The sequence below is a fragment of the Labeo rohita genome, chromosome 23, assembly GCF_022985175.1.
Source record: "Labeo rohita strain BAU-BD-2019 chromosome 23, IGBB_LRoh.1.0, whole genome shotgun sequence".
NCBI lineage: Eukaryota > Metazoa > Chordata > Actinopteri > Cypriniformes > Cyprinidae > Labeo > Labeo rohita.
This window is the reverse complement of record NC_066891.1, coordinates 13,592,891-13,616,802: the sequence shown is the minus strand read 5'-3', so window position 1 is coordinate 13,616,802 and position 23,912 is coordinate 13,592,891. Positions and strand designations below refer to the sequence as shown.

The 23,912-nt window shown below is 34.9% G+C and overlaps 2 protein-coding genes across 5 annotated transcripts in view; one reads left to right on the top strand and one right to left on the bottom strand.

Annotated features, from left to right (window-relative positions):
- dip2ba (disco-interacting protein 2 homolog Ba) overlaps positions 1 to 10,021 on the bottom strand; it is a 62,867-nt gene extending 52,846 nt beyond the window's left edge. For all 4 annotated transcript variants that reach the window (XM_051095946.1, XM_051095948.1, XM_051095947.1 and 1 more), the window contains exon 1: positions 9,774 to 10,021. In XM_051095946.1, coding sequence (XP_050951903.1) covers positions 9,774 to 9,858 — 85 coding nt within the window. In that variant the 5' untranslated portion in view covers positions 9,859 to 10,021. The remainder of the gene's footprint in view (positions 1 to 9,773) is intronic.
- A 10,362-nt stretch (positions 10,022 to 20,383) lies between these two features.
- LOC127154923 (glycerophosphodiester phosphodiesterase domain-containing protein 5-like) lies at positions 20,384 to 22,951 on the top strand. The gene is made up of 4 exons (XM_051096801.1): positions 20,384 to 20,496; positions 20,980 to 21,060; positions 21,602 to 21,714; positions 22,836 to 22,951. The coding sequence occupies exons 1-4, from the start codon at positions 20,429 to 20,431 to the stop codon at positions 22,949 to 22,951; spliced, it is 378 nt and encodes a 125-aa protein (XP_050952758.1). The 5' UTR covers positions 20,384 to 20,428.
- The last annotated feature ends 961 nt before the right edge of the window (positions 22,952 to 23,912 follow it).

The following is a 23,912-nucleotide window of genomic DNA, read 5'->3' as shown; positions in this document are numbered from 1 at the left end:
TTCGAATAGCCATGCATTTGTGTATCTCAGAGTGGCTCTGTTCACAGTAAATGCTGCTCCACACAAACTGTTATGATTTACCACAGCCACAGCCATATCACCCTGCAGCCCAAGACTGGTTGCCCACTGAAGCTAAGCAGGGCTGAGCCTGGTCAGTAACTGGATGGGAGACCTCCTGGGAAAACTAGGTTGCTGTTGGAAGAGGTGTTAGTGAGGACTACAGGGGGTGCTCACCCTGTGGTCTGTGTGGGTGCTAATGACGCAGTATAGTGACAGGGACACTATACTGTAAAAAGCATCGTCCTTCGAATGAAACGTTAAACCGAGGTCCTGACTCTCTGTGGTCATTAAAAATCCCATGGCACATCTTGTAAAGAGTAGGAGTGTATCCCCGGTGTCCTGGCCAAATTCCCACCTCTGGCCTTTGTCAATCATGGCCTCCTAATAATCCCCATTTATTGATTTGGCTCTATCACTCTCTGTCCTCTCCACCTGTAGCTGGTGTGTGGTGAGCGCACTGGCACCGTTGTCCTGTGGATGCTGCACACAGGTGGTGGTTGAGGAAAGATCCCCCCATATGATTGTAAAGCGCTTTGGGTGTATGGCAATACACAATGAAAGCGCTTTATAAAAACACGCTCATTCATTCATTCATATATGTGTGGAGTGTTTCAAACTCCATCTCTGCATATTGTTGTGAGTTTGGGTTTATTATAACAATCATCTGGGAATGATACGTGTGCCACATCATATTATTTGTATGGTAAAACATTTATAAACCTAAACAAATACAGGAGAATACATCATCTTTCTTAATATGCTAACTGTTCATCGCAATTTCAAAATAAAAGTTTAAACCCCTCGCTTTACACGTTTTGATGTCCACACATTCAAGAAATTACAGTGGTGTAGCTTATCCATTATAAAGAAAGGTTGTTGGCCCTTGTTATAATGCGTAATGCTCTATTGTTTATAATACATTATGTATTTTAACAGTTTTGTTAAATAAAACCATATGATTACTTACTTTTGATAGTTTATTTGAACCAATTATTATTTCCTCATTGCTATTATATATGTATTTTAAGTCATTTTAAAGCATGCTGTTCACTTAGGTCTATTTTTATTAATACAAAAAATTATTATAATTATCTGATTACTCAATTAATCATCAGAATAATCATCATATTACTCGATTACCAGAATAATCGTTAGTAACAGTCCTAGTCCTTACTACCTTACTGGGCCTTGAATCTATCAGCTGCGTTGCTGTCTATGCAGGGTCAGAAAGCTCTCAGATATCATTAAAAATATCCTAATTTATATTCCAAAGATGAAAGAAGGTCTTACAGATTGAGGGTGAGTACTTAATGACAGAATTTTCATTTTTGAGTGAATTAGCCCTTTAAAAAATTGTGAAAGTATAGGAATTTTAAAAGAACAATAAAACCTTTTGTAACAATATAAATGTCTACTGTAATCTTTGACCACTTTTTCACAGCTGTAGCGGTTCTTACGTCAAACAAGTAAGGAAATATTTTGAGATATTGACTATGAGAAGAGCACATCCTGTTCATGGATGGTGCATTGTGTTGTGAGTTATGAGTGTTCCCTTGGCAGCACATAGCTCCATTATACCACAACACTAACTTTCACTGATGAAGCAGTGTGACAGCACTTCCCCCGTACACACCCTGGTTCACATAGTGCCTGTAAAGGGAGGTTCAAGCAAAGCCTCATGGTATTTAATCATGGCATGTTAATAATTCAGGCTCAGCACCCTGTAAGACCACAGCGATGCAACATTAACTATTCACAGCCAAAGGGCAGCCTGGACCGGTTCCTTACACAACCCACGCTGAGGGAGCAGACCCAGTGGGCCCAGTACCAGCAGAAGAGGCTCTGGGGCTTTTGTTTGAGGGAAAGGGAATCTGTGTGAAGCCTGGACATCTGATCATGTCCCATCTGTCTAAGCTTAGCGCTCTGTATAAATACGATGCTCCCACAAAGAAAGCAACTTTGTGCCTGATTCCCGTGAGGTCCCTCCTGAGGACAGACTGGAGGTTAAGTTTGACAAGCACTCAAACCATGGCCACAAAAAGGGGCTTGAACACTTTGGACACGTAAGCCACACTTAAAAATGTCTGAATGTTTGCATCAGATTAAATGAAACTCATATCATTTTAAGTGTGTTTAAGGTTAAGAAACGTCCTTTGCTTATCCAGCATGTATGTGACTAGCCTTTGCTCCACAAAATGCGTAACAAAAGGTCATTTACAGAAATGAGGAACTGTGACGATGTACTCATGTGGTCAGGGTACATCTGCACGCAAGTAGCCTCAGCCACACAAAAACTGCCTATAGTCAACTGACCATATTGTCAGGTCATGTCATTTTTATTTGGGTATCACTTTTCACAACCCATGTTGTTTCAAAGCAGATGCATGGAAAATTGTGTCTAAATGTTTTAAATGAGGAGCTTATATGATGCTGCATGTCAGCACAATTCAGAGTGAATCTAACAAAAGAAATGTCTGAGTCATATCCTACCCCAAAGTCAATAGAAAAAAAAAACATTTTGCATAAAGAAAGTGAGGCCTATTTTTAGTGCAGCAAGATTTTTTGCCCTGACATCATTTTCATGAAAATTATGCTTATTTTTCCCACAAATTCTGATTATAGCAATGAAAAAAATTCTGTCAGTGCTGAGTAAAGAAAATATATATATATATTTTTTTAAAAAGTAAAGTAAAGCATACATTAAAGGCAGCAGAACTATGATGCACATTTATATGATATACATATATTATATACATATTGATGTTTATAATACATGCAAGTAAGATTTTTAATGTTTTCTAAAGAAGGCTCTTCTGCTCACCAAGTCTGTACTTATTTGATCCAAAGTACAGCAAAAACTGTGAAATATTTAAAATATTTTTTACTATTTAAAATAATAGTTTTCCATTTGAATATATTTTCAAATGTAATTTACTCCTGTGATTTAAAAGCTCAATTGATCATTGTAATATTCTGATTTGCTGCTCAAAAAAACGTATTATTATGTTGAAAACAGTAAAATTTTTCAGGTTTCTTTGATGAATAGAAAGTTAGAATAGAAACAGCATTTATCTGAAATAGAAATCTTTTGTAACATTATAAATGTGTTTATAATCAATTTTTCATCAATTTAAAGCATCCTTGCTATATATAATAATAATAAAAATAATAATAAATGTTTCTTGAACAGCAAACCAGCACATTAGAATTTTTTCACAGGAATAAACTATATTATAAAATATCTTCAAATAGAAAGCAGTAACTTTAAATAGTAAAAATATTTCACAATATTACTGCTTTTGCTGTCAATAAATGCAGGCTTGGTGAGCAGAAGAGATGTCTTAAAAAAAAATTACAAACTTTGACTGGTAGTGTGTATGTGTACTAATACACATTTCTAATTGTTGTTTTATATTGTTGTATTATATTATATATTTACAAAAATTAGAGTTTCATTATGTTACTGAGAATTAATAAGAAAAAAATGTGTTAATGTTCATGAAAATGTCATATTGCAAAATTATTATTCACTTTTTTTTTTATGTCTCAGCCTTTTTCGTGACTTTCCAATGGAAAAAAACACTCTCAGTCTCGTTTAGAACAATTTGATGATAGAATAAACAAAACAGGAAAAAGGGGAACAACTTTATGGTAAAAATAGATCTGTGGCTTCCCTTAATGGTCAGAGGACAGTTTAACAGAGTAAGAGAAACAGAGAATGACTCAGAGCACAAATGAACGGGGTTCAGTCCATATTCGGCCACTTTGTGTCCTAGATAGGAAGCAACTGGCAATAACATGCCCCCTCCGTCAGTATGGCAGCAGTAAAGCACAGAGTCTTCATACTGCAGACAGCCTGAACTCAACCCTCTTCATAACAGCAATCAATACTAACAAACTACACACATTAGCTCCACATCACAGCTGTCCACAGAGGCCACTAACAATCCAGGATTTTAAAAGAACTCACCCTTAAAGTGACAAGAGTGATTTAAGTAAGCTGACACACCACAGGAGCCATCCATAATGCTTAAAGGAGAAGTCCACTTCCAGAACAACAATTTACAAATAATTTACTCACCCCCTTGTCATCCACAATGTTCATTTCTTTCTTTCTTCAGTTGTAAAGAAATTATGTTTTTTGAGGAAAACACTTCAGCATTTTTCTCCATATAATGGACCGATACAGAGAAAAATGCAGAAATGTTTTACTCAAAAAACAATTTCTTTACGACTAAAGAAAGAAAGACACGAACATCTTGGATGACAAGGGGGTGAGTACATTATATTTGAATCTTTGTTTTAGAAGTGGACTTCTTTAAATATACTATTTTGTGTAACAGGTTAATTTTCCTTTGTTCTTAAGTAGAACAATAAACTATTTAAAAGAGATTAGAGAGCTAAGGATCTTCTGACCAGTGTCACCAGGAGTTTAAATTATTTTGTATTGTTTGAGTTCAATTCCACATTAAGCCGGTTAGACAAAGAGTGCCACACATTCAAGAGCATATTCAGGCTGTGCTCGACTTCCTGCAACACCTTTACATGACTCACTGATGACAGCATTGGTTTTATTACATGGTGTACAAGCACTACTAGATAAGAGAATTATAATTAGGCGCTCACTTAAATATAGAGATTATCAAGGTGTTATTTTTGTTTAGATGAGTCTACATTTATCACAATTGCTGATGGGATGCTTCATTTGGTAAGGAAGACGTAGGGTGGATACACACACACACACGTTTGCAGACTGACTCCACGTCTCCTCTCTCAGAGCTGGTCATTTGGGACACAAAGGTTTCAGTTAAAGGCTTCAAATGCCAGTTCAGATCAAAACCACCATAGTCCAGAACGGCTCAATGGTGCTTATTGTTACTATGATCACTACAACCCTGCAGAATTAGGTCATTATGTAGGAGATAATTTGGACAGAGTCTTTTCACTGTAAAAAGCCCCAGCGGAGCATGGTAATGGGAAATATCTCTACCCTCCAAGGTCAACATGTGCCCTTGTGGAAACCACGCATGGATCCAGAATTAAAGGACAGACGCAAGACATGGCAACAGCACAAACACCTTTTACACAGCAAGTCGGAAACCAGGGTTTGTACGGAAACGCATTATAGGTGCAGATTTGCATGTAGATGTCAGGAAAATAGACCAAATCTGTTGAATTAATAGATTTAAACATTTATAGCTACTTACTAGTGTACAAATGTTTCTAAAAACATGCTTAGTGGACAGACTTAGTGCAATATTTTAGAGCAAAGCAAAACTAGAATAAAATATATTCACAATTTCCTCTTCCCATGGGATATGGGTTTTAATTCACTGTTTATTTAAGATAGCATTAGGGCTGTCATATGAGTAAATCGCATGCAAAATAAAAGTTTGTGTTTACCTAATATGTATGGATACTGTGTATATTTATTATGTCTATATAAATACACACAGATGCATGTATATACTTAAGAAAAATGTTATATTTATATACAAAATATTTATATGTAAATATAATATAATTATATGTAAATTAGTGCTGGGTAAAGATTAATCAAGATTAATCATCCAAAATAAAAGGTTTGTGCACATAATATATGTGTGTGTACTGTGTATATTTATTATGTATATATAAAGTCACACATATACAGTATATATTTTGAAAATATTTACATGCATTTACATGTATATATGTATAGTCATAATTTAGATTATATATGAATATAATTAATACATAAATATATACATAAATATATTTCTTAAATATATACATGCATGTATGTATTTATAAATACATAATAAATATACACAGTACATACATATATATTATTTACACAAAAACTTATTTTGGATGCAATTAATCACGATTAATCGTTGCGCAGCACTAACTTTAATAAATATAATTATATATATAAATATAATTTCAATTACATACATGTACGTGTATTCATACATACTATACACAGTACACATACATATTTTATGTAAGCACAAACTGTTATTTTGCATGCGATTAATCGTTTTACAGCCCTATATATTATTTGCATTTTTAAAGATTAACTTTAAGTGAGTGCAGTATGTTGATTATTTCAGGGCTGTGAGAATCATCAAATTTGACATTTGATTTTGACTTTGGCTTCCAACGATTATGAAAAACGAACGAATAAAACAATTATTGCCTTGCCTTCCTTTCTTGAAGAAACTGTTGAATAAAGTCTTTTTTTGTTTTTTTAATATACAAAAAGTATTCTCGTAGCTTCATAACATTACGGTTGAACCACTGATGTCACATGGCTTATTTTAACAATGTCCTGACTGCGTTTCTGGGCCTTGAACGTGGTAGTTGTGTTGCTGTATATGCAAGGCCAAAATGCTTCCAGAAATCATTAAAAATATCTTCATTTGTGTTTCAAAGATGAAAGAAGGTCTCACAGGTTTGGAACGACATGAGGGTGAGTAATTAATGACAGAATGTTCATTTTTGGGTGAACTATCCCTTAAACATACAAGTCTTTAGTTAGCCTAGTATTAGTTTCTACTGTGGCATTTCGAGAATTCTGAAATATTCGCCCACTCCTATTAGTGCTTAATAATCATGATTACTAAATATTGACCAAAAACATCTTGACAATGACTTCTGCCATAATCGAGCAGTCCTAAGTCATTTAAATGTAAAATGAACATGTGCAACCAAATGTCCAAATGCAACTTGTCTGTTGGTCTGATTAAGATGATTAATTTTATTTAAGTATATACTGACTGGTCATTGAGCACTGATTCATTGGAGTCATATCTGCAGGAACTAGTCAGCCCAAGTGTTAGAGAGAGAGAAAGAGAGATGGCGCAAGCAGAGGAGAAGCAGGAACAGGAGTGTGACACACTAGTGGGGAGGTGACCGTCCGGGGAGGCGACAGCCGAGACTGGCAGCTGCTCCTATAAGAGGAGGGGGTTGAGGGAGCCTGCAACCGCCCTCCAATTGACCAAACACTCCAGATCACTCACCTGCCCCAAGGGCACTAAAAGCCCTCCAGTAAACACACAGTTGCAAAAGCTTTCATGTTGTTTTCACAACTCTCTCAAAAGTTCAAAAGCTAAACAGTGGTTTAAAACACAGTTCACCCAAAAATGAACATTCTGTCATGATTTACTTATTGCAAAGCCGTATGACTTTCTCGCTCCAACATTTGGGTAAACTATTCCATTACTTTCTTTCGCACTCAGCAAACATTTTATAGTGTGGCTAAATGACAAAAAAATATGGCTCAACGGTCATCAGTAATTATATGCTCATAATTTATAGTATATCATCATACAGTCATCAAATGTTGTGTTACTCCGGTAACAGTTTCTATGGCTGGTTTTCTTGATAAGCAGCCTGAAGCTGCTCACATCAACAAGCTGTTTGAGAGTGTGGCCCACACACTAAATGCTTCCAGTTGTGTAACACTATTACTAAGCTGAAAAACGACACATCTCCCCCACATAGCGCTCTCTGACAGGGTGAATGAGTACAGTGAAACTGCCTTTCGCAGACTGATGATACGGTGGTGAGAAGATGCATGACGGTGCATGAAACACCATCGCTGTGATGTCATGAACAATGAATGAACTTCTAAACCCTGTGAACACACAGGATGGCTGATCTATCACACAAAAACACTATAACATAATAATAATATCACATCCGTCACACTGTTAAACAGTGTCACAAAAAGGCTCTTGAAGACACTGAAGGACTCAGCATGGTTCTATGCATGGTCTTGCAGATATGAATAAAAATCACAGCATACTACAAATCAAATGGTTAGGGTCAGTAAGATTTTGTTTTTAATAAAGTAATACTTTTATTTAGCAAGAATGCATCACAAGTGATAGTAAGGATTTCTGAGTAAAGATATTTGTAATGCTATTCTTTTGAACTTCATATTCAAAGCATCCTGGAAAAAATGTATCATGGTTTCGACAAAATTATTAAGCAAACTGGTTTTGCAACACTGATAATAAAGTTTTATAAGCATTAGATCAGCATATCAGAACAATTTCTGTAGGATCATTCTGTAGGATGGGTACAGAAAAATTACATTAAAAAAAAAATTTATATATATATATATATATATATGTGTTTTGGTTTTTTTTTGTTGTTTTTTTTTTTAATCAAAATATTTTTTTTTCTCTTTTTACTGTGTGATGTGTCAAATGCAGCCTTGGTGTGCATATAAAAAAAATCTTAAAAAAAAAAAAAACATTCGAAAAATCTTACAGACCCCAAACTTTTGAACAGATGTGTATAGAGGGTTTGCACTCATGTCACAATTTGGTCAGTTTTTCGGATGCAGCTGCCATATTGTTGATACTCGGATGTAAACAACACATAAGACTGCACGGTTAATGTACAACTATATACGTTTTTCTGCTAATTTATGCTGTCTAAACCACAGAAAAACAGGTGGAAGCTCTAAATCATTCAGAGAAGTTATTTGCACTCTTCTCTTTGATTTGTTATAACTTTTGTCAGTCTATAGTACTCCAAATGTTTTTTCCCAGCCCGAACGATCAGTACAGCCCAAAACATGACAATAACTGACCATTTTTAGCAGCAAAATATGAGTTTTGTTCGATGCAGTGGCATTGTTTACATTCAGTGCCGCCAATGGCAGATTGATGTTGCATCGTGAAAAAACCACATATTCTCTACAACATACAAAATTTAATTGTCTTCCATCAAATGCATTGCAGAACTGTACAGTCCAGTGTCAATGACAACCAGAAGTCTGAATGAAAGGTACTGTAGGACTCTTTATGAAATATATATAAAACTACTTAAATGAAAGTAGTACATTTAATAATGAGGTGCCTACGCTGACTTCTGGCTATGAATGTAGTTTACAAGAATCAAACAATGGTATTGTCAAATTGGATAATCATCATTTTATAATAATGATTAAAGGAGAGAGGACGTGTCTACAGAAAAGGTGTGTTTGACAGATGTCCGTGCAAACAAGAGTACAGCAAAAATAGACCGACGCTGTCATTGAGTTTCACATTAGAGCCCAGACACACACTGGCAGCCAAAGTGATGCCCCTTTAACAACGTCTCTAATATGAAAACAAAGGGCTTTGAGAACAAAGATCGTAATATTCATAAACCTATATGCAGTCGATGCGTCTCTGTGCTAGTGTATTGTGTCTAGTAAAACTGTCCAGGGCTCTCTTTGAGGTCTAGATCACTGAACAAACAATAGTCTCGGTCTCTTGAGGTTAAATTAACGACCGGATGCAGCAGCACTGCTGTTCTACCTCTCATTCACGTTCGGTTATTTCATATACACGAGTTTAAAAGCACATTTGAGAAAGGAAAACCTTCATTTCTGCCGACACACTCCCGGCTGTGTCTCGAAACCTAGTGAGCCGCCTACCTAGACAGCATGTCTGGGCATCACAGGCGGGTTCGCAACGTTACAAACTGCATTTTGGACACCCAGACATTCTCTAGGTAGGCGGCTCACTAGTTTTTGAGACACAGCCTATTTGAGATGAAATTCTTTGAATGGAAACAGAGGACATTCAAACATTCAAACACACAAAGCAGTAGACAGCCGTTTGTTTGAGCTCATGTACGTGTCTGTTGTAGCGCCGTACGACTGTGGGATTTAAATATTAGGTTGATATTGTTAACATTATTAAGGCTGAGGCGATAACTCCATCTCTTACCTTCAGACAGCTCGAGCTCCAACTCCGCCAACTGCTCTCTAACCTCTTTCGGTAGAGCTGCCAAATCCACACCGCGGTCTGCCATCGTTGTAAGAATACGCTGAAGTTTTTTGAAGTGTGATAAAATGCGTCTCGAAAGCCCAAAATCCTCCCGTCAAGACAGAAGACGTGAATTAAAAGGTGAGTAACAATCCATCCGGACAACTACTCCTTCCGCCATGCTGTGAGAACTCACCAACGGCACTGAGATCACGTGATCGCGTTTACCTCCTGTGTGTGATCAATGACACCCCCAAACACACGCACGCACTCACACCTCGAGACGACACGCATGCGCCCTCTAGCGACTATCCCTTCCATTACAAATAAGTACATACTAGTACTTATTCATTAGCTACTAGTGCTTATTTTTTAGATACTAGTTTTTATTTATTAGATACTAGCTGGGTAGATTTCGTACAAATTGTAATCTGTTACTGATTCCAAATTACATAACAAAAATTATAGTAATGTAATCAATTACATTACACATTTTAGGTAATGTAATCAGATTACTTTTAGATTATTTTTGACCTAACTCATTTATCACATTGATATAAATAGGATAATCTTGTACCATATTGATATAAAAAATAAAAAGAGTAAGAAAACATATTCCATTTGTTGTTATTAACAATATTAAGTGTATTAAACATTATATTACAACATGGTTTCCCAAAGTGTTTGTGAAGGAGCTAATAATTAAGGTAATCAAAATAAAGCTAATAATTAATTAAATAATAAAATGTTTTAAATGCTAGTACTTATTTGTTAGATACCATTAATGATTTCAATAGTGACTAGTACTTATTCTATTGTTACTAGAAACCAATGTAAAAGTTTTTCCATTGACTTCTTGGGGATCTGTCACTGACATATCAACTATTCAGTTTTGACTAGTATATTCCAATTGTGACTAGTACAACATTTTTATGTACTAGTAGTTATTCTTTAGGTACTAATACTTATTTTTTAGATACTAGTACTTCATCATTAGATGATAGCACTTATTTTTTAGAAATTGTTAATAAATAGATACTAGTATTTATTCATTAGATACTAGTTCTTATTATTGAATACTAGTACTTATTCATTAGGTACTGAACCTATTAAATAGATAGTACTAGTACTTATTTGTTACATACAGTACTAGTACTTATAGTACTAGTAAGTACTGTACTTATAGTACAGTACTTACTTGTACAGTACACTTACTGTATTAGCTGCTAGCATTTATTTTAATAAATACTATACTTAGAGACACTAGTTCTTATTCATTATGTGCTAGTACTTCTTGATTACACTGTAAAACATTTCCTGTAGAAATTACTGGCAGCAGTTCGACAGTAACTTACTGTAAATTTACTTACAGTAACAATACTGTATTTGTATTTTTATTTACCCTTATTTTTTTGTACCATTTAACTTGCTGTAAATGTATTTACAGTATTATACTGCACTTGTACAGTTTTTACTGTATTTTTACTTGTAAAATATACAGTCATTTTATGGTCTTTTCTCCTATATATTGCAATACAAGAAAAAAAATATATAAAAAAATAAAAATAAGCAATGACAGCTGTGTAACTTTTAATGTTTTTAATTGTTCAAATGTTGCAATAACCCTTGCAATAACATTACAATTTTCACAGATCCATTTAAGATTCAAACAAAACACTATTACATATATACATATGTACAGGGGTTGGACAATGAAACTGAAACACTGGCCAATATAGTGTTGGAGGTTTCATGGCTATATTTATGCAGCCTGGTGGCCAGTCTTTACTGATCGCACATTCCACCAATAAGAGCAGAGTGTGAAGGTTGACTATGTGCACCCAATAGCTCAAACATTGTACCCTGAAGGTGGTGCCGTGTATTAGGATGATAATGCACCAATACACACAGCAAGACTGGTGACAAGAGTGATCTGATGAACATGAAAGTAAAGTTAAACATCTCCCATGGCCTGCACAGTCACCAGATCTGAATATTATTGAGCCACTTTGGGGTGTTTTGGAGGAGCGAGTCAGGAAATGTTTTCATACGCCAACATCACATAGTGACCTGGCCACTGTTCTGTGAAAGGAATGGCTCAAAATCTTTCTGGCTACTGTGCAGGACTTGTATTTGTCATTCCCAAGATGAAATAATGCTGTATTGGCTGCAAAAGGAGGCCAAACGGCATACTAATTGTGGTCTAAACCCAGGTGTTTCAGTTTCACTGTCCAACCCCTGTATATATACATATATATATATATATATATATATATATATATATATATATATATATATATATATATATTACAGCACATACCATTTTAACTATTATAGCTAGAAAAATTCTTAACATTTATCCTAAGCACAACATACTATGATAACAGTAAACAGCAATGACAGTGAAGCTTCAAATAAAACTCAAACTTTTGTTACACACAAGAAGCATTTTTCAAGAATGTATACATAAATATTTGTGTATTACAGCAATTAAAAAACAGGAACAAATTCAATCATAAGAACAATCTTAAAAACATACAAATTCACAAAAACTCTCCTGAGTAAAATGCATTTGCCTGTAGTGGATTAATAGTTTTGCCAGCTGAAATCCACAAACTCCTTAGACACATGTTCAGGCCAGAGTTTCTCCTTTGCACCATCTTCCCACTTCTTTTGCTCATCTGGAATTTTGCAGAGCACTTGAGGTGTGTCAGGACTTATCTTCACAATGAACCTTCACAAAAAAAAAAAAAAAAAAAAAAAAAAAAAAAAAATTCATTAGATTCATATTTCATTCTCTTTTGTAAAAACTTTTTAGAGCATTAGTTCAGCCAAAATGAAAATTTTGTCATCATTTACTATGTTGTTACAAACCCATAAAAATCTAGTTTGTTTTCGGAACACATGAAAATTGATATTCTCTCTTCATTTTTGTCTATCCAGGCAACCAAAGTCTTTTAGCTTCAAAAAGTGCATAAAGACATTGTAAAAATAATCCATATTATTCAAGTGTCTTAAGACACTTAATCAGTTCTCAAGCATGTTTGAGATTCTGTTTGCCACATTTGACGCACTCTACATATTTGGATGATCAATGTTTGTATGTGAATAAAAGCCCACGGATTAATTCTATTTCTTTACGCACTTTTTGAACTGGAATATTTTGGTTGTGTGTACTTTCAGTAGACAGAGAAAAATACTGTTATGAATTCATTAGAAGAATAAACAGAATAGTACACCAGTTAATTTTTTTAACTCAAACTGTCAGTTATCATTACTGCATGCCAAGAAGACAACACCCAAAAATTGTAATTCTCTCAGTATTTACTCACCTTCATGTCATCCCAAATATACTCTCTTCTGTGGAACACAATTACAGATTTTTAGAAAAAAAAAAAAAAAAAGTAATCTGTAGCAAAATGATGGGTTTGTGTGAGAAATGTTTAAATATTTTTTAACAATTAATATTATAAACCACTGCTTCCAGGCAAGTGTCCTACATGTTTGTTTGACGTAAATGTCAACATGTTGTGAAGCATCAAATTTGAGGGACCTATCCACTTGCATTATATGGACTCACATAGATGGATTATTTTTCTAAAAATCTCTGTTCGTGTTCCACAGAAGAATGAAAGTCATGTACATCCGGGATGGCATGAGGGTGAGTAAGTGATGAGAGAATTTAGCATTTTTGAGTGAGCAATATTGATGGGCAAATTAAGCCTAAACCCAAATTAAGGACTTTCCTCTAACTGTTTCGGGAAAAGATTCAAAGCTTTGAGTGTGTTGTAAAAACAAAAAAAAAAAAAGCTCTATCTGTTGGTTAGTAAAAAATAAAGCAGCCAAAAACCTATGAAAGAAGCTCCATTGTAAGCAGCATCACCACACATTCCATAGATCGATTCATGTTACGTGTACATGATAAAATAATCTGTATTCATATTGTATGATTGGGTATATAAAAATGTAATTAAACAGGTTTAAATGTAAATGTACTTGTAAGATCTGAGAGTTCGAACAGAAAGAAAGTAAGGCTTCGTATGTCATTTGTCACGTGATTTCTACGTTAAAAGCACAAGCCTTGAATCGAGGCTTCATCTGGCACGCACATTTATTCTCAATACAAGCTCCAATGCTTGTTTAAATCTCACATCACTATTGAACAATCCCTTAAAAAAAAAGGGATAGTCCACCAAAATATGAAAATTCTTGTCATTCTTTACTCACTCTCAGGTCGTTTCAAACCTGTATACACTTTTGTCTACTGTGAAACACAAAAGATATTTTGAAAAATGTTGGTGACCAGTGTTGGTGTTTCAGGTCCTGTTGACTTCCATTATATGGACAAAAAACACAATGAGTCAATGGGAACTGAAACTGTTCGGTCACCAGCATTTTTCTAAATATTTTTTTGTATTAAACAAGAAAGAAGTGCATACAGGTTTGGAACGACATGAGGGTGAGTAAATGATGACGATTTTCATTTTTGGGTGGATTATTCCTTTAAGGGATTGTTTACTCAAAAATGCAAATTCTCTTATAACTTACCCTCACGCAATCCCAGATGTACATGGCTTTCATTTTTCTTTTTCCCTTTAATGCTTACCTAATATTTCTTGCATTGCAAGATGTACTTACCTCTAAATAAACAACAAAATAGTGGCTTCCACTTAGTACTTGAGGTTAAGCACATAAATGAAGAGAACAGCAAATGCAGAGGATGTATCTGGTAGATCAATCACAGGAAAGAAAACTTTGCTTTCAATCAGCAGCATCCATTTTTTTGCTGTGTAGAACTGAATCTCCCTAAAAAAAAAAAAAAGTTGATTAATTTATTGTGTTCATGTTTTTTTATGGTGATATTTGTGACTTTACAAAAAAAACTTTTCACATTTGATTATGGTGTCAGTAAAAGTAGATGTAGATGTTGGGGCCTTTCTCATTAGTTTAGGACTGTTCACCCAAAAATGACAATTCTATCATCATTTACTTACCCTTTTTATTCAAAATGTATTTGAGAAGATGCTAGGTAGAAAGTTAGATATAGAGAGCCATGAATAAAGTGTGACAAAAGGTTTAGTTTTAAAAACCATCCCTTTAACATCGCTAAATCATGTACTAAAAGATCTTACCAAGCATGATCAGAGTAGTGAAAGCCTGGTCTTTGCATCTGCTGCAGTTGTTGTGACCTACACACACAAACAGTGTCAAATATTTCAGGTTTTACTATCCTTGTGGGGACATTTGGTCCCCACAATGTAGCAAAAACAAGTACACACACACAGTTTTTCTAAGTGTCAGTTTTAGAAATTATCAGTGCATGCCGGTTAGAAATTTTGTCCGACTTGAGGCGGCGCCGACGCCTCGTGACTGTTACGTGTGGCATCAAAGAACCGCGATAGCGATTCGAGAGCAGCCGGCGCAGTTTCTTCAGAGCAGCTGCAAGCAAGTATACCCAGCTGCAGCCTGCAGAACGGGGCGGGATTGCACGTGGGGCAGGGCTATACGCATCGCCCCGCCCACAAATGCTTTCATTGGCTAATGACATGTAATGACGTAGTCAACTCGGTAAACAGGAAATGCGGTAACGAACATAGTTCAAGCTACGATTCATTCGTTATATTAAATATCTGTTACGTATAAAATATTAAACAATATATTATAAATTCGTTAATTATCGTAAAAATATCTACATGTGATAATAAATGGTTCAGTTGGCTAATGACATGTAATGACGTAGACACCTCTGTAAACAGGAAATGCGGTTAAGAGCACAGCTGAAGATATATATATATATAGAGAGAGAATATCATTCATGATATTAACTTACATACAAAAATAAACAATATACTATGAATTCATTAATTATCTACACGTAATATTAATCTATACCAAACATAATACATTGTTTTCATTCATTATTTTGGGCAAAATTTCATTATTTGTAAGCAAGCATCCACTTCCTGCTTTTGACCTGTCATATCTTTGTGCATTAAGAACTGTATATCGCAACGATTAATGTTTATATGCAAATTTAAATTTTATTTACGCATTTACTTGTATTTAATGTATTTTTTTTGTCACCAACTCAACACTTAAAGTTTCTTTGAAAATGTTGTCTTAGAATTATGAATTAATAAAGTGCCATTTTTATAAGAACTACATGACAGCTATTGCTTTGTTCTGATAACAAAACCTTTCACAATAAATTATGTGTACATAAGATAGAGATAAAATATAGAGATTACCTCATGTTAAAGAAAGTTGGAAGTCCAAAAGCGTTGGACTAAACAATATATGAAGAGGAACAAACTCAAAGAACATGAAGATAATGCAGTTTGAGTATTTCATTTTATTGGTCATACAAAACAGCAGTTTAACATCACTGTTTTATTAGCAGAGGCCCACCTGTTGTGTCTTCCGTTGTTACCACATACATTTAACATTTAATAATATACACACACACACACACAGTTCCCTCCAGGATAAAAAAACAAGACCAACACACAAACCTTTTGGGTTAACATTAATTCTCCCTTCTACTACGTTCCACAGGTATTCTAGCTCTGGCACATAAAACAGGAGTCCATATTCTCTATACTGTCACAGAATCCTCTCAAGCAGCCATGCCTCCCATTACCATAAAACCCAGAGTAGGATTTGAACAACATTTTGCATTTGTTGCACTCTCTGATGTCAAAGGGCACCCGCAATTCAGCCTTGGATGATGTATTCCTCTTCTCCCAGTTCACAACACCTGTAGCCAAACACACACACACACACACTCGTTACCCATGATACCATTTAAGGCCTTAATTTTCGCAGAATCAATTTAATGACTTTTAATGATTTTTAATGCCCCGCGGAAACAATGTTTACTAGCTGCCAACGTTTGAATCATTCTTAAAAGCCATCTAAAAAGTTGTTTATACATCCATATTTTTTTCTCTAAACCCTTACAAGTTCCTGCGCTAAAAGGGGAGCAGGCCTCAGGTTGGAAACCACTGCACTAGCGAATGACTTTACACAAGGGCAGTCTTATTTTAACTACTTCACCAGGGGCATTTCTAGAATTTTAAAACATCCGGGGCTGATGCCAAAACATCAGGGCCTAGTGGTGTTGGGTGGGAGCTCACGTCATGCTCGCATAAGATTTTGTTAGACACAGGTGGTTGAACGTGGATGGGGTTCAGGGAATTAAACTGAAGGTTAAAGACTATGTCACACTATGAACAATAGTAAATAATAGTAATCACTGCAAATAGCAACCATTATTACAATTATTATAACAAAATTATAACTTTACAAAAATATGTTAGACAAATAAAATAATAAATTTGAAAATGTATTTATAACTGTATAGCAAATATATAGTTGCGTGCAAAAACAGGGCCCTATTTTTTCCCTAAATTTCTTTTCTTTTTTTTTTCTTTTTTAATTCCTTTTTTCGTTTTCATTTTTGTGGACTTCTTTTTAATGTTTAAATTTATTTTATTAATCAAAATGTAATTAATCGTGTGCAATTAATTAAAACCATGAATCTTGTACGATTTACCGTCAATTTTACAAACTGAATTTGAATTTATCAAAAGTTAAGAACAAATACATGTTTAGGACCCCATGAAATGTTTTATTGTTTTTTCACCTTACATTTTATTGTTACCAAATATGTTTTAGCATGTCTGTTTATTTGAATGCATAAAAACAACTTTTATTTATTTTTACATTTATTTATTTATTTTAAATGGAATTTTGTGTTGTGTATTTTTTCTGGTTATCAAATGAATGTATAAAATATTAAATAAATTGATCTTCTAATGAAAATGATATTTTATTTTTGACAAATAAAAGGGATTTACTATTCAAATTTAAAACATGGAAGAAATATTGTGTGAAAAAAAAAGTAGAAATTTGTATTTATTAATTAATAGTAGTAGTCGTAGTAGTCGTAGTAGTAGGCACGTACATTACTGAATGATTATTAAAGTTAAACCGAACTTTTACTTTGACGGGTTGCCGTGAATACCTGTAAATTTCTGTGTGTATATTTGACGCTTGTTTTACTTAAATGAAACAGTGAAATGCTCATGAAGTGACTCTCAGAGCAGTTTTGGAGATGTTGTTGATGTATTTATGTCCTCATTTAGTGAAACGGCAGACGCTGAAATCACTGCGAGCGTCACACGCGCATCAGTATTACATGTAAAGAAACCGCGCGTCCGCGCCGTTCATTCATAAAAAGACACGCAGAACATACAGGATTCATATTAAATAGTCTTTTGCGGCATAATATTTACAGATACTAGTCCATATCGCGACTTGATGTGTAATGAGCAACTTTTGATTCATTTATTTAAAATTTGATAAATTCCATTGAAATCATAGGGCTATACAAAAAAAAAAAAAAAAAAAAAAAAAAAAAGCCTTCGGGGCTGGAGTAAAAACAGCCCCGAATGATTAGCCCTAGCGACGCCCCTGTACTTCACATCTCCTTATACATTCGCTCATTAGAGACACAATGAACCCAATGTTGTAATCAAACACTACAACTAATCAAATAAGACAAAACTCGTAGCTCAACTACTCACCAACGCAGCGACAAACGAGAGGAAATTAAATCCTGCTGAGGGCGTTGGCGTCGTTAACCAATGATATAATTTGTGGGCGGGGCGACACATGTTGCCCTGCCCCACATGCAGCTCCACCCCGTTCTGCAGGCTGCAGCCAAAGAGTATAGAAGTACTGCTACTGGCGGCACTTTCTATCGTTTAAAATGCCGTAAATAACGCCGTTTGACAATTTTCAAATAAAACTAGTAAAATGCAAAATAAAAAAAAAAAATAAGTTATGCCATTTAGGGGATAATGAGTGCCGCAACTGACGTCGTTTAAAATGCTGTAAATAACGCAGTTTGACAATTTTTAAATAAAACTAGTAAAATGCAAAACAAAAACAAAAAAATCATTTAAGTTGTGCCGTTTAGGGGATAATGAGTGCTGCAACTGACTGCGCTCTCGGTCGTACAACACCGTTTAGGGCAGAACTGGGCAAGCTCTATCCTGGAGCGCCGGTGTCCCTGCAGAGTTTAACTCCAACCCTGATAAAACTCACCAGTTTGTAGCTTTCTAGTAAACCTGAAGACAGTGATTAGCTTGTTCAGGTGAGTTTTATCAGGGTTGGAGCTAAACTCTACAGGGACACTGGCCCTCCAGGATAAAGCTTGCCCTGTTCTGCCCTAAACGGTATTGTACGACGGAGAGCGCAGTCAGTTGCAGCACTCATTATCTTAAACGTAACTTAAACGAATTTTCGATAATGAGTGCCGCAACTGACATCGATTTCTGTCATTTAAAATGCCGCAAATAACGCCGTTTGACAATTTACAAATAAGGAATCTAGTAAAATGCAAAATAAAAAAAAATATTTTAAATTACGCTGTTTAGGGGATAATGAGCGCTGCAACTGACGGTTCTTTCTGACATTTAAAATGCTGTAAATAACGTCATTTGACAATTAAAAGAAAAAACTAGTAAAATGCGAAAAAAAAAAATATATATTTAAGTTACGCCGTTTAGGGCAGGCCTGTGCAGACTCGGTCCTGGAGGGGCGCTGTCCCTGCAGAGTTTAGCTTCAACCCTGATTAAACACACCTGAACAAGCTAATCACTGTCTTCAGGTTTACTAGAAAGTTACAAACAGGTGAGTTTTATCAGGGTTGGTGCTAAACTCTGCAGGGACACCGGCCCTCCAGGACCGAGTTTGCCCAGGTCTGGTTTAGGGGATAATGAGTGCCGCAACTGACAGCGCTTTCTTACGTTTGACAATAAATTTACATTAAATAACGCAGTTTGACAATTTTCAAATAATAAAACTAGTAAAATGCAAAATAAAAAAAATTAATAATTAAAGTTAATTTACGCCGTTTAGGGGATAATGAACGCCACAACTAATGCCGTTTTCTGTCGTTTAAAGCACTGTAAATAATGCCGTTTGACAATTTTCAAAACGGAAAACTAGTAATATGCAAAATGAATAAACCAATTTAACTTAAATTATGCCATTTTAACAGTTTTGAAATAAAAAAAAATCTAGTCATATGGAAAATACATTTTTTTGATGGATTTGCATCTGTCAATTTCTCATGGGATTGCGGTCTTGGATGGTGGTGGATAACGTTGGGTGGTGAGTGCTGTCCCATCACACCATATCTATGGGAATGAGCCAAGGCATCAGGTGGTGTGACTGTCTCACTCGTCCAGCGTTCACCTGAAGCACTCTTACCATAGCGAGACGCTGCTCTAAATTCTCGCACTGTCAGTGAGAGATCAGTAGTGAGGTATCGCTCGGTGGGTGACGGATGGTGTCAAAGACAGCTTCTCGTGAGATTGTTGACTACAAAAAAAGCCCTGGTTTATGCCTCAGAGGGCTTGCAATGCTCTATAAGTGTAAGGGCCCACTCCACAAACATGCAACTTTTCACTTTACAAGATGTTAATGATAGAGTGAAGTCGTGTAAATTACTTGCGGATTATTTTGATGTCTTTATTAGCTGTTTGAACTCTCAATCTGGCGGCACCCATTCGCTGCAGAGGATCCATTGGAGGGCAAGTGATATAATGCTAAATTTCTACAAATCTGTTGTGTTGAAGAGACAAGCTCATCTACAATCTGGACAGCTTGCAAGGTGAGTAAAAACTTTCTATTCAAAACAACCTGAAAAAATTTATACTTGGCTGTTTAACATCATAATAATGATAATAATAATAAATGTTTTTTGAGCAGCAAATCAGAATATTACAATGCTTTCTGAAGGATCATGTGAGTGGAGTAATGATGCTAAAAATGTAACTTTGAAATCACAAGAATGAATTACATTTTATAATATATATTCAAATAGAAAAGTTATTTTAAATAATAAAAATATTTCTGAATTGTACAGTTTTTGCTGTACTTTGGATCAAATAAATGCAGGCTTGGTGAACAGAAGACACTTCTGTAAAAAAACATTTCAAAATCTTATGGTTCAAAAACTTATGACTAGTAGTGTACAGTTTTATATATATTGCGATTTTATTTTATTAGGATTCTGCTTGTTTTTTCTCTTAATTAGCTTTTTTTTATATTGATTATCTAATGGCTAAATGCTGCTTTAACATGTTTTGTAAAGTGCAGAAGAATATGGCCTGATATGGATCACCTCAGATTTATTATCTGTGGCGATTGTCATCGACATCTTCATATTTCAGAAGTAAGTGCATCTCTTTTATGTCCTTCAAGTTGTTTCTTAATGCTTTAATACTGGAAGCTGTTTTGCTGTGTCAGTAGTGGCTTTAATCTTCAATATGACTATTTCTGTGCTCGCACACATTTGCACGAAAGCAGTCCTTGGCATTAATGTTAGGTTGTTTTGTAGTTAGCACGCTTGCTATATCTCTGCTGGGCGGCCGGGCGCTTTTCAACTGATGGCTCTGCTCTTTTCTTCTTGGCAATCCCTACTTTCCATTTTCTCTCTGTCCTCCGCTGCGCGCTGAAATTGCTCAGCTATCACCTGATCAGGTAATGAGGATGAGTATTTTTAGGGTCTTGATTTGTTCTGTGTCTCATGCTGTTTGTATTTTTCATTCCAGTAATTATCATTCTTAGTGCTTTTACTTAAGTGCTGCTCTTTAATCATTTTAAGTGTTCTCAGTCACTTTATCTCATCAAATATTTCAAGATCCAGAACTTTGTGGCACTTTCAAAGCCTCAGAAGTGTGTTTTGTTGACTGTGTGTTATGTTTTTTCCTCAGGTGGAAGATTAGTGGTATGCGCAGCTACAACCCTGAGCAGATCATGCTAAGCAATGTAGTACATCGGCCGAGTCGTGACGTCAACTTAATGAAGGAGAAACTTATCTTCTCAGGTGAGACTCATGAGCACACAGCTGTGTGGAGATAAAGCCTGGTTAATACAGCCACGGAACAAATTAATTCTCTGTGACCTCTGCAAATGGCTGTTGCACATCGCCACCTGGTGGCAGTCATAATGCACCTTCAATATCTGTATTCATACCTGCATATGGTAACACTTTACAATGAGGTTAAACATTAGTTAATGCATCAGGTATCAAGAACAATTTTTTGTGATATTTACAGAAATGTTATACGCTGTTAGTCAAAAGTTTTTGAACAGTACGATTTTTAGTTAGATTAGTTAGTTAGTAAGTCTCTTTTGCTCACCAAGCCTGCATTTATTTGATCCAAGGTACAGCAAAAAGGGTAAAATTTTGAAACATTTTTACTATTTAAAATAACTGTTTTCTATTTGAATATGTTATAATCTAATTTATTCCTGTGATTTCAAATCTGAATTTTTAGCATCATTACTCCATTCACATGATCCTTCAGAAATCATTCTAATATTCTGATTTGCTGCTCAAAAACATTATTATTATTATTATTATTATTATTATTATTATTATTATTATTATTATTATTTTAACATTATTATGTTGAAAACAGCTGATTTTGTTTCAGGTTTTTTTTTAATAGAAAGTTAAGAAGAACAGCAATTATCTGAAATAGAAATCTTTTGTAACATTAAAAATGCCTTTATCATTCCTTTTGATCAATTTAAAGCATCCTTGCAAATTTGGTATATTTGGATATTTCTAAATAATAATAAATGTATATTTATTATACATATTTATATATTTACACACATATACATATACACTATATACTGATATATATATATATATATATATATATATATATCACTTTTTTTTTTAATTCAGCGTTGTATAAACTGTCACATGACACTCTGTCTCTCAGTCTGTATACTTACACAATCAGTGGTCAACAGTCCAGTCTTATTACCAGCACTGACATCACTCAATATGCAGAGGAAGATGTGGCACAAAAGTGTTGTTGTAGGATGTGAATGTTCATTCCTCCTAAAATAAACCTCCAATATTGCCCCCTATTGGAAAATCTGCCCTGTGAAACTCTGGCTAATAAGTTTTATGTTCGTTTCATCCCTCAGAGATCAACAACGGTGTTGGGAGCACAGATGAGCTCTCCGCATACACAGGAAACGGACTGGGCGCGTATGCACACGATGACATCATGACACCCGCACGTCACACAGCGAAACTTTAGTGACGACTTGAATCAATTTTATGGAGCTCAAAATAATTAATTTAGACAGAGTTGCTTTTTGAACATTCATCTCCAATGGGTTTTTATTTTGGATGGTTTTCGTTGGTTCTCGGACACTCTGGCACTGTATTCCACTGATTCAGTGTTCTGCTTTGATTGTCTTGCATACTGATGTATTTTTTTTTTTTTTTTTTTTCTGTACTGAACCGTATTTAAAATGGAGCTGAGTTATTGTAAAGTTTAGGTAATAAAAGTGTCCTATTATTAATGTTTCTGAAGATGAATGGATTTAATGTTAAAGCATGCAGAAATCAGATTCAGAGCCCTTGTAAAGCTTGACTGTAGGTTGATATGATTATTTTTTGTTTTATTTTTGTAAAATATCATTTGCTTGCTGATGATTCGTATATAATTGCACTAGCCTAAGATCAGTTTTCTTCTACCTTGCTATGTCGATGTCTTTTTAAGTGATTTTGTTTTGTAATAAAATCTCTGAATTGCATTGTGATTTCATTGTTTTTCATGAGGTGTTCAAATGGGATTTAAAGGTAATTATTGCTGGAAATTAATTAGTATCCACCTTTTTTTTGTCCTGTAAGAGCGGACATGGCCATTTTGTAAATTTTAGGAGTCTAGTTTCTGCTTTTATCCGCATCCAGCTCTTTTTTAGCTGTACAAAACAGCTTACAATATTGCAAATCTTTAGTTGATCTGAACTTCTTAATTATTGGCCTGATGGTGGAAAAGTGTATTTTCACTGCTTTAGCTGTTTTCTTACAGCTACTTTCTTTTTTGAGAAGCTCAGCAATCTTGTCCCGCAGATAATAATTATAATAATTTCTAGGGGTGCCAATAATTGTGGCCAACATGAACTAGAGAAAAACATTTATTTCATAATGAGATTTCGCCCCCACTTTCCTTTTTTTTTTTTTACTTTAGTGAAAGGTTAGAATTTTGTGAA

Excerpts from the sequence above, each read along its gene's own strand:
- LOC127154923 (XM_051096801.1), top strand. The coding sequence starts at position 20,429 with ATGCTAAATTTCTACAAATCTGTTGTGTTGAAGAGACAAGCTCATCTA. Across the intron at positions 21,061-21,601 it reads GACATCTTCATATTTCAGAA|GTGGAAGATTAGTGGTATGC; the intron begins GTAAGTGCATCT and ends TTTTTTCCTCAG. Across the intron at positions 21,715-22,835 it reads GGAGAAACTTATCTTCTCAG|AGATCAACAACGGTGTTGGG; the intron begins GTGAGACTCATG and ends TTCATCCCTCAG.